The sequence below is a fragment of the Cyprinodon tularosa genome, unplaced genomic scaffold (genome assembly GCF_016077235.1).
Source record: "Cyprinodon tularosa strain WSP-4 unplaced genomic scaffold, ASM1607723v1 ctg497, whole genome shotgun sequence".
NCBI lineage: Eukaryota > Metazoa > Chordata > Actinopteri > Cyprinodontiformes > Cyprinodontidae > Cyprinodon > Cyprinodon tularosa.
This window is the reverse complement of record NW_024039226.1, coordinates 585601-597606: the sequence shown is the minus strand read 5'-3', so window position 1 is coordinate 597606 and position 12006 is coordinate 585601. Positions and strand designations below refer to the sequence as shown.

General features: G+C 38.1%; 1 protein-coding gene across 4 annotated transcripts in view; it reads right to left on the bottom strand.

The window, feature by feature from the left end:
• Positions 1-9612, bottom strand: part of mphosph8 (M-phase phosphoprotein 8) — a 47984-nt gene extending 38372 nt beyond the window's left edge. The window contains exons 1-4 of one of the 4 annotated variants that reach the window (XM_038302661.1): positions 9363-9612; positions 6736-6897; positions 2810-3817; positions 2617-2713 (exon numbers count right to left, since the gene is read on the bottom strand). In XM_038302661.1, coding sequence (XP_038158589.1) covers positions 2617-2713; positions 2810-3817; positions 6736-6897; positions 9363-9464 — 1369 coding nt within the window. In that variant the 5' untranslated portion in view covers positions 9465-9612. The remainder of the gene's footprint in view (positions 1-2616; positions 2714-2809; positions 3818-6735; positions 6898-9362) is intronic. The other 3 variants (XM_038302662.1, XM_038302663.1, XM_038302664.1) reach the window with 3 other exon arrangements.
• Between the last annotated feature and the right edge of the window lie 2394 nt (positions 9613-12006).

Here is a 12006-nt window from a genome sequence, read left to right as displayed (position 1 = left end):
GTGAGAACCACCAGAGAGCTGCTATTTCATCTCAGATCAACTTAAAGATGTTTCAGAATTATGAGACATGTTTTTTCTTCTGTGAGGTTATGCATTTTAAAATAGGACCTGGTGATTTATTCTTTCTTTACACAAACATACTTCACCAGGTCCTATTTTCAAATGCAAGACCTTGCATAATATGGAAGAGGATAAGGGCCACTGAAAAAAAAAAAAAAAAAAAAAAAAAAAAAAAGAAGATGGGAAAAAATGTCGGAATACTGACTTTAATCTCAGAATTCTGACTTTTTTTCAGAAATTTGGATCTTAATGTACGGTAGATGGGCAACATGAAGGAAGAGATGTGGGAGCACTCAGCTTCACTGACAAAGATGTGAGTTGTTTGGGAGGGCGGATGACGGATTTAGGAGACTTTTTACGTGCCCCAGGGGTCCCCAGTGATGCCATTTCATTATTGGAAGAGAAGAAGGTGATTAAAACAAGAGAGGTAGTTTAGTCTCTAAAACAGACATGGCTACAGCTTGATGCTCACATGTTTGTTAGCCGTCAGAATTTAGTCAGAACTAAGGTCATATTCTGAGAAAAAAAGCCAGAATTCTGAGATTAAAGTCAAAATTGTGAGAAAAAGTCAGAATTCCGACTTTTCTCTCATATTATACTGAAACAAAATGAAAAAGATGAGTTAACTTTTTTTTTTTTTTTTTTTCAGTGGCCCTGATCCTCTTCTGTAATGATTGTGAAGTTTACTGAAATCTTCTGACATCCTGATCTAACAAAGTGCCAATGAATGGTTTCATTCATGGTGAGCTTACAGCTTAAATCTAATATTAGTTTGGGGCTTTTAATGATCCAATTGACCTTTTCTTTAAATTATACACCTAAAAAATGAAAAGTTATGTGCATTCTTCTAAACAATTTCCAAAAAGGCTCAACTATAAACTAACATGTATGAATGAAATTAACTTCAGCTATAAACTGATGTCCTGGAATGGAGCAGCCTGTTAAGAATAAGCCTGATTTTAGCCCCCAAAATTCCCAGAATCTAACTGCTGATTCTACAACGATTAACCCACAGGGCCTTCTAGAGACAAAGCACCAGAAGCACCTGAAACAGACAGAGACATAGAAAAGTTTGTGAGGATTTAAGTACTTATTGATAGCGAAACGTTTAATTTTAAACTTCTATCTAGTGGTGGTGTTAACATGTGTCCTGGGAGATATTAATGTAAATGTAAAACTGTAAAATGATTAATCTGGTCTTAAAAATCACACAAATTGACTAAATAAACTGGTCCCAGTTACCCGTGATGCATATTCTACTAATTAAAAAAAGAAAAGCCAGTTAAAAAATGTATAAAAAAATGTATTTGTTTTATTTGTTACATTTATTTTGTAAAATAATTAAAAAGGACTTCAGTCCAGCTAATAAAGCAATTTTAGAACCTCAAACATTTCATTATCATTTAAAATAAATTCAAAACAAGGGGATTTCATTAATTAAATATCTACAGCAGGTTGCTTATATTTTATATTTAAATATTAAAAAAATATAATTCTGTTATCTGATAATTCTGTTAATTAGTAATTTGTTTTGTGAAATTCAATGCGATTAGTCAAAGGGAAAAAAATGTGAAAAAATAATATACCTGTTATTCAAAGAACTGGTAGGTGTAAGTACCAGATCAAGTGACGTTACACTGAATGATTGGCATGATAATGCAAAACATTATGGTTGCCCGGACAACGATAACATAACTCTGCTCGCATGTTTCAGGAGCATCTGTAGCGTTGGCATATCTAATGACGTTTTACCTGATTGATCGCAAAACTGAAAAAATCTGTTTATGGTGAACAAAGTAACTGCAAGACCCTGGTATAAAGGGGAAGCGCTGTGGCTAGCTGTGCTCAGGAGCTAACAGGTTAGGCTCTTTTTAGCTAACTTTGTGTCAACAACAACCAATTTCTACGAATTGAACTCTTGTTTTGTCTAAAATCTTCACAAAAGTAATTTTTTAAGCAGTTATTTTCTTCACCTGTCCTCAGATCTTGATATAAAGAATAAAACGAAGCACTGAGACTTTTTGTCACCTTAATAAATGTCAGAGCTCAGTCTGTCTTAGGACGCAGTACTCGACTTCAAGACTGAAGAGGATAGTTTTCTACTTTTGGCTATTTTAGGTCACCACAGAAACGTAAAACAATAGAAAATATAGGTAGTAGTAAGTTGCGACTACAGAAAAGACTTGATTCTTGAAATACAGTTTATCTGAGTGGCATTGCCATAATGTGACGTCATCAGCAGAGGCAGGGCCCTCAGCAGATCTGCTACCTACACTGGCTCTTCTTCATTCTCAGGCACAGTGATCAATAGTCTTTGTCCTGGATTGGAAAGAGCCAGATCAAGGCGTCTCTAAACACTACCATCAAAGACTCAAGAAGAAGATTCCAGGACCAGTTCTGTTCCAAAAATAAAGGACAAAATGTGAAAAGTCATGCTAATCGACTAATTCTGGCTTTCTGTACATACCTCTGGGGTTTAGGTATATTTAAATCAACCGTTTTTAGGATGGAGTTGGTCATGCCCCCCTTTTTAAATAGGTCTGTGTTTCAGCATACCGTATGATTGCTTCGTCCTCTCAGTCTTCTCCAGCTCTGGTTTCTGAGACGGAGACTCTTTGGCTGGCTTGGAGATCTTCTCAATCTTTCCTATCAGCTGTGGACAGAAAACCCATCAGAAAACACAGAAGTCAATGATGTTTGAAAGGAACAATCCTTTGAAAAGTGTTAAGTATGATTTGATCATGTTTACCTTTGTGGGTTTGCTGCTGCTTTTCTCTGCGACTGCTGGGGGCCTCCGAGGGGCCCGGTCCTTGGCCTCGCAGTTCAACAGGAACTTTTCAAACAGATTAGTCGAGCCGCTGGCGTCTTTCTGTCCCAATGCCTCCTCTTTATTGCCCTCCTCCTCCTTCGCCTTATTGGTAGCCACCGCGGTGGAGGAGGAAGACGATGACGAAGAGGATGTGGAGGAAGAGGGAGCTTTCTGTGTTGGGGGGGTGCCATCGGTTGACTTGCTCTTAGGTTTTTTGATCAGCGTGGAGCTGTCGCTTGAGTCTGACTGGAGAGCAGAGTCCTCCTTGCTTTTGGAACTCTGACTCTTAGGTTTTGGGAGGCTGCTTTCTTTCTGGTTGCCTTCTGGCTTCTTAATCTTTTTGTCGAAAATGATGCCCTGCAGCTTCACCTCCCACTTGCCCTTCTTTTGCTTGACCTTATCTTCCACACTAGACTTCTCCGCTGGCTTAGTAACAGTCTCTGCTGATGCAGAATCATCCATCTGTGACTCAGACGGGCCTTCGCTCAGATCCTCCTCCATGGGAGCAGTTTCCTCATCCTCAGAGGTTTCCATTTTCCTCTGCTTCTTCACCTTTTTCTTCTTCTCCTCTTCTCCTTTGTCTTTCTTATGCTTCCCTCCCTCCTTTGGCTTTTCTTTCTTTTGTTTCTTAGAGACAATCGGCTCGTCTTCGTCATCAGAGTCCACGAAGCGCTTTTTTGCTTCAGCCTTTTTCTCTTTTGGAGGCGAAGGCGGGGCTGCTTCTTCATCATCGTCCGTTTCTGGTGCAGGAAGCGGCTTTAAGTCATCTTTACGTTTTTCTTTCTTTTTCTTCTTCTTCTCCTTTGGAAGGGGTTCATCATCATCTTCTTCCCTGATCTTTTTCTTTTTCTTCTTCTTCTTGACGGGGGCCTCTGCAGGACGATCTGTATCGCTGTCGCTCTCCAAGTCGGCGTCGAAGACGTCGCTCTTTGTAGGCAAAAGTTTCTGCTAAGATTAGAGGACAGGCAGCATTCTCGTCATTAAACAGATTATACATCTTTAAACACTCTCAGACCTGATCCTCATTTTTATTTTAAGATCTACCACAGAAAACAAAAACTTAATTCAAGCAGGGACCCTTCATCTTAAATTTCTCACAAAAACCAAAGAGCTATGCCGTCCTGACAAAACATTAGGAATAACAAACATTAAAATAATCTAGTAATGCTCTAAAAATGCTAAGTTATCTATCAATTAAATGAAATTTAAAAATGCCTAATCAATCCCAAAGGAAAATTTAATTAATTAATCGGACAAATGAATTTAATGAATTAAACTCAAGTTGAATGATCTGATTGATAGAGTAACAATTAATTGAGAAGCAACCATTTGAAAAAAAAAAAAATAGAGAAAAAAATGCATTTTGTATAAAGAGAATATTTTCATAATATTAGGGGCTAACGTTTTTTAAAATATGCCTTTACTACCTTTCTTTGGGTATAAGACAGGCATCTTCACTCGCTTTATAGTCTTCTTCAGAACTGTCTTTTTTCTTTGCTTTTTGGTACAATCTGAGAGGTTTCACTTTGTTTTAATGTGTCTGTATATTAATACATATTTAACATGTGATCTTTTCTATTTTATAATTGTACTGTATTTTATGATTGTGTACAGCACTGATGTCAAGTGGGTGCATAAAATGCTTCATAAAGTTGGTACAGTATGCCAAAAAAAAAGTAGTAAATCATTATATTATCACAATTAATTGAGCCCTCTGTCATCAATACTGTATGAAAAAAAAAAATATATATATATATATTTTCTCACATTATGTATCTAGACATATTTAGATGATACGACAAAACAGGAACCTATTGGGTAACTGAATAAAAAACATGAATGCAACATTTGAAACCCTTATTTCCAAGCACGGGGATTAAGTGGATGGCAGCTTTGATACAGCGCTCTGTTTTTAGCCTAATTCAGCCTTCAGTGCTGGGAAATTGTGCTGTTAGCCGTGACTTTAAAAAAGGTAGAAAAATGGCGCCATCCAAGTGATAACTTCAAGTCGTAGGGAAACAGCTGTTCCAACCGTCGCAGTTCCTAATTCTCCCGAGTGGTGCCCGACTTTACACGAGTGAATGTGATTGGTCGTTTATCAAGGGGGTGGGGTTGTTGTGGCAGAAGGTTCGCAAGCAAGTTTGATTGTAGCCAGTGTCTCAGGAGCATCTTGCTAACCAGTTAGCAACTTAGTGCTAGTAGGTTCAAAATGGGATATTCCATTGGGACCAAGTAGCACTAAATTGGTGACTTAGAAACGACACTGTCAAGGAATGATATGGACAGAGGAAACATGCAAGAGGAGGAGAGTTTTGTGTCAGAGGTCGTGGATGAGTCTATTTTTTATTTAGAGGAGGAAAGCGGGGATAAAGATGTTGTGGAAGAGGACGCCAGGGCAGCAGAAGCTTGGTTTGGTGTAGAAGGCTTACAGCTCTAACCTGCCGCCGCTCTACCATTACTTCTCTTGAAATTACCATTGAGGCGCTGCTTAAGATTCAAAAGCTGTGCCATCTAGTGGCTGGTGACAACACTACAGCACTGAGACATCATCAGTTAACCCAGAAATCGAAAACCCAAACTGCTTAAAGGGCCATATTGGACTTAAAAAAAATAAATAAATAAATAAATCTGTCTGGAGCCGCAAATATGTAAAAGTCTCATATATGCCTCGTATGGCAACATGGGCTCTAAGTGTATTGTCCCACTATAGAAAAGAACTATGTGGTCTTAAATATATAATAAGCATTCATGATTAAATGTTTATCCTGGAGCAAATGTCACATGGCAGCATGAGGTGAGGGAGGAGCAGGGAACCATGCGCTGAATCACGGCCAGTCAACGTGCGGTTTAAGCTTTGATACATTGATGAAATTATAGATACACCATAAAGGAATCTTTCTGTGGTGGACATGTTTCTGTTGGGAGGAGTTGATTGAGTCATGAGGAACCAAGCATGATCTGACATCCTTCAGACAGAGATCTCTAACTTTGAAATCCCACATCCTCCATCACCAGCGTTCCTTGGTGTGATTTATATTTTTAGGATTTGGGGAAAAATGGAAGAAAGTTCCCATCCCTGCATCAGAGCACTACCTGTTTGATCTGTGGACATTTGTCCATGCTTGAAACAAAGTTAGCAGCTGTAGTGGAGTTTGGAGATGCAATCCAGTTCTTAAATCTTATCTTTGCGCTCCTCTAATTTATCGAGAAGTTCTACAATCGTATTTTTTCTCTCACTCCCAGCTTGGTGGTCGGCTGTATATTTAGCCTTCCCTGGAAATGCCTTTCCAAATTTTTATTTTTATATTTTTTTAATCCTCTTTTCTCATCAGCTATCTTCCTTTTTTTCCCTTTGGGATCCATGGTCCGAGACCTACCTGCAGCTTTGTTTGCCCGGCACCGCGTCACGCTGGTTGCAAGTTATGACCACTGATCTCTATGGCTATGACGCAAATGATTGTTTAAATGTATTTATTATACAAATGTTTACAGCATTGGAAAACATAATTTTTGTTTGACCTCCTCCACACCATATATAAAAAAAATAAATACATTTTCATACTTTTTTGAAAAAGGTCAGGGGGGGCATGCGGCTCCAGAGCTGCGGTTTGCCAGCCCGAGTTAACCGAAAGGAGCAAAACATTTATTTTACTGATATTTTGATAAGCACAGGTCTTGCAGCTGTTACTGGGTTGTTTTCTGACGGAAGAGGCACTGTGAGTTTCAAACCAACCATACATGCTAACCCTAACATTAGATCACTGAAGATGATAGTCAGCATTATGCCTCACAAAGCCTGCTTATTAAAAGTTGTATTGTTAACACAATGAATGGTATTTACTAACCCTGCACTCAATGACACTTACCACGATTTTCTTGGGTTCTGGTTCCTTCTTGGACTTCAGCTCGGCTTGATGCCTCTTAAAAGCCAACAGAACCTCATGGCAGTCCTCTAAATGGGCTTCAGGCTCCCAGGTGTCATCATCTGAGCAGTAATTCTTCCAGCGAACTCTGTAAAGCACTTCACCCTAACAAACAGAAAAGCCGTTAGATCAACTATAACTTCATATCGGTTTTACAGATTTAATCTAAGCAGAACTATTCACCTGCAATTTGTTTCAGTACTTTTTTTAAATTAGGCTTGCATGATATTAGAAAATATAGAGTTAAATTGTCGGTAAATATTGTGTTAAAAAATTCTATAAATTTAAACCAAATGTTCCACAACTTAAAGTCCCCAAAACATTTTTTATACTTTAGAATCCAGATCTCTACTAGCTTTAAGTGTAAAGGACAGTGAAAGCAAATCTGACTAAATGTATTTATTAATCGCTGTGCATAGATTAAACTTATGCCACCTAAAATTGTTGCACTGAAAACTGTGAATTGATGTTCTATTTCTAATCAAAGTAAAGATGTTGAGTTAAATTAAAACAGTCTAATATGGTAGAAAACTTCAAGTGTTGAAACTGAAATTTGATTACATTTTAAAACAGATTATAAATAAATAAAAGCTGAAAAAGGTTCTCACATAGAATTTATGACAGATTTAGGTCTGATTTTAATAATGCCTTTGATTCTAAAAGATTTCCTTATTTGTCAAACCAGAGGCAAAGCAAAACTTCACATGATGCTCGACATTCCTCATTTTAGGGAAGAAATTGCTTCTTGTGGGAGTTGTCATAAAATATAACTTTTTCTCATAAATTTTTAGGTCTTTAGTCTCATAATTATATGACTTTATTCTCATAATTGTATGGCTATTTTTGTAATTCAATGACTATTCTCAATGTGACTTTTCTCGTAATTTTAAAAGTTTTTTCTCGTAATTCTAAGACTTTCTCATATTGTTACAACTTCATTTTCACAATGTTAAACTTTATTTTCACACATTATTCACAATGTTACGACTTTATTCTCACAATGTTACATATTTATTTTCCCAATGTTACGACTTTATTCTCACAATGTTACGACTTTATTCTCACAATGTTGCTATTTTATTCTAATTATCTTCTTACGACTTTATTTTTACAATGTTACGACTTTATTCTCACAATGTTACGTCTTTATTTTCACAATGTTACGTCTTTATTCTCACAATGTTACGACTTTATTCTGACAATGTTACTTTATTTTTACAATGTTACTTTATTCTCACAATGTTGCGACTTTATTCTCACAATGTTGCGACTTTATTCTCACAATGTTGCGACTTTATTCTCACAATGTTGCGACTATTCTAATAATCTTACGACTTTATTTTTATAATGTTACGACTTTATTCTCGCAATGTTACGACTTTATTCCCTTAATGTTACGACTTTATTTTTACAATGTTACGACTTCATTCCCTTAATGTTACGACTTTATTTTTACAATGTTACGACTTTATTCTAATAATGTTACGACTTTATTCTCACAATGTTACGACTTTATTCTCACAATGTTACGACTTTATTCTCACAATGTTACGACTTTATTCTCGAAATTTTATGACTATTCTCGTGACTTTTTTCTCGTAATTTTACGACCATATTCTCGTTATTCTAGGACCTTATTCTTGTAATTTTGTTATTTTATTCTCATGTTACTTTATTCTCGAAATACAATAAAAATCTCTAGCCTGGCCCTAATACTCTCGTAGTTTTATGACCATGTCTTTTGTCACAGTAAATGTATTTTATTTGCATTGTAGTTTAGTGGATCACTTTGTGACCTCTATGTCTGTGAAAGGCGTCACCATATAAACATTACCTACATACACTGAGCAGCTTATATGACTTTATATAAATAAAATATGTACTGTATTAAATCCTCATGTTGGAAAGGACGCCTTCGCTGACGGTCTAGCGTCACTAAAATACAAAATTGGCTGCTTGTTTACATTCTTATAAAAGCATTAACTGTATTTCGCTATTATTAATCTCCAAAATGGGCTAAGGCAATTTAAATAACTTAAAAGCATGCCCAGTTTCCGTAAAGATTACATAAAACCAGTTTTAACCTTTTATCAGTTTTCTACCAAGCTGCAACAGAGCTTACATGCTAGCTGACTTTAGGTAACTCGCGTGCGTTAATCGCTTAAGTTACCAGAACATTAGATCCACCAACATGCACCGAGTGGAAACATTTTATTGTGTTTTTGGAGGATTGAAAGTGCTCGCTGTGCATAAGCAGCAGTTATGAAAACATTAGCCTGCCCGTGGCCTCAGCAGGGGAGAGGGAAGCGGACATCACAGGAGAAGTTGTGCAGGGAATCGGTGCAACGTATGGAGCAGCAGCGGGACAGAAAACAACAGCACCGTTAGCGCGCGCGTGTGGGACAAAATAAGTATTAACTGCAGCGAAATTTAGTTGAATTGCATTTGGGGAAATATTTAATTTCCGTGATGACCCTGATCAGCGATTTAGCAGGGCTACGCGTCGTGAGAGGAAAATGCCAGCCATGTTTGTCGAGCTAGCCGGGCAGCTAATTAGCCGTTAGCTTTACCTCTTCCACCCGCATGTCAATGATCCTTTCCACTTCATATACATCTTCTTCTTCGTCTTGCTCGCTTTCAGCCGGTTCCACTTTATCTGCTTCAGCCGCCATGGTTGTAAGGTTGACGGATTTATTCAAAATAATGCTATTTCAGACTGGGGGGTTGGGGATTCAGGCCGCCGTGTTGCCAGGAGCGCACCTCATCGGTACAGTCCGCTCTAATGGAGCTGCTGGCCGGACTGAGCGCTGAATCTGAGAACCAGCCGCCCTGTCTTCAACGCGAGGCGTTCACGTCCCCCACCTCCCGTAGTAAAAACGGAAATCTGGATTCCGTTTATGAAAAAAAATAAAAATAATAGCGGGAAAAAATGACGCATTTCTTTATGCAAGCTGAAAAAACAAATACTTTTTTTTCTTTCATCAAATATGTTCACAGATAAATAGCTTGGTCAAAACAAACAAATAAAAAACTTCGAAATATGCCGATGTGTTAAAACATTTTACGTTTGAAGCAAACCTGTTAAGTTCATCAGATGCAATCATCTAATCCACCGGTCCTAGGGCCGAAACGAGTAACTGGATGAGTCCATAAATGATTATAAACTAACTTGATAAATGAATCAATTATCAGAACAAAAAGCAAACAATTATTCTATTAAAGATTCAATTGTTTATATATACATATACACTATATTGCCAAAAGTATTTGCTCACCCATCCAAATTATTGGAATCAGGTGTTCCAATCACTTCCATGGCCACAGGTGTATAAATTCAAGCACCTAGGCATGCAGACTGTTTTTACAAACATTTGTGAAAGAATGGGTCGCTCTCAGGAGCTCAGTGAATTCCAGCGTGGAACTGTGATAGGATGCCACCTGTGCAACAAATCCAGTCGTGAAATTTCCTCGCTCCTAAATATTCCACAGTCAACTGTCAGCTGTATTATAAGAAAATGGAAGTGTTTGGGAACGACAGCAACTCAGCCACGAAGTGGTAGGCCACGTAAACTGACGGAGCGGGGTCAGCGGATGCTGACGCGCATAGTGCGAAGAGGTCGCCAACTTTCTGCAGAGTCAATCACTACAGACCTCCAAACTTCATGTGGCCTTCAGATTAGCTCAAGAACAGTGCGCAGAGAGCTTCATGGAATGGGTTTCCATGGGCGAGCAGCTGCATCCAAGCCATACATCACCAAGTGCAATGCAAAGCGTCGGATGCGGTGGTGTAAAGCACGCCGCCACTGGACTCTAGAGCAGTGGAGACGCGTTCTCTGGAGTGACGAATCGCGCTTCTCCATCTGGCAATCTGATGGACGGGTCTGGGTTTGGCGGTTGCCAGGAGAACGGTACTTGTCTGACTGCATTGTGCCAAGTGTAAAGTTTGGTGGAGGGGGGATTATGGTGTGGGGTTGTTTTTCAGGAGCTGGGCTTGGCCCCTTAGTTCCAGTGAAAGGAACTCTGAATGCTTCAGCATCCCAAGACATTTTGGACAATTCCATGCTCCCAACTTTGTGGGAACAGTTTGGAGCTGGCCCCTTCCTCTTCCAACATGACTGTGCACCAGTGCACAAAGCAAGGTCCATAAAGACATGGATGACAGAGTCTGGTGTGGATGAACTTGACTGGCCTGCACAGAGTCCTGACCTCAACCCGATAGAACACCTTTGGGATGAATTAGAGCGGAGACTGAGAGCCAGGCCTTCTCGTCCAACATCAGTGTGCGACCTCACAAATGCGCTTCTGGAAGAATGGTCAAAAATTCCCATAAACACACTCCTAAACCTTGTGGACAGCCTTCCCAGAAGAGTTGAAGCTGTTCTAGCTGCAAAGGGTGGACCGACGTCATATTGAACCCTATGGATTAGGAACGGGATGTCACTTAAGCTCATATGTGAGTCAAGGCAGGTGAGCAAATACTTTTGGCAATATAGTGTATATATATACATACATATATATACACATATATATATATATATATATACATATATACATACATATATATACATACATATATATATATTGATGGTTTACATATTACATTCCACATTACCTTTTGCAAATAGCGAATCATGTTAAATAAAGGGTTTTGCAGACATACATTTAGAAATGTCAATTTAGCTTAATAAAACAGTATTTTTAGAGTAGATTGAATAAAAGATTAATGGATTACTAAAATGATCAACAGATCCAGCTCTAAGTGATGCATATTTTAAAAGAGTCAAAAGTACCTTTTGAATAAAAGCCTAATAAATTAATTTATTTTTTTGAGTCTTTACGTCACTAGTTTTCGACAGTAGGGTGACAGCAAAGGGGGTATGAGAAAGGGAGAGAGACATGCGACAAAGAACCACAGGTCAGATTTGAATCTGACCTGTGCAGCAATCCTTAATCAATTTATCTGTAAGTTTAAATAGCAAGTTTTTGTTATTTATGTTTTCATATAAGGTCTTTAACAGAGTGATGTACTTGGACTGTCTTTAATAATACGTTTTAACTTGTCTGATATCAAAGTGAATTAATGGTGGCCTTAATTTATTAAAAAAGTCTTAATACACACTTGATACAACACAAACATGAACATATTTGAACACCAACAAAGAAAAAAGCCTAGAAAGGAACACAATATGTAAACATTGTGTTTGCAAAGTATTC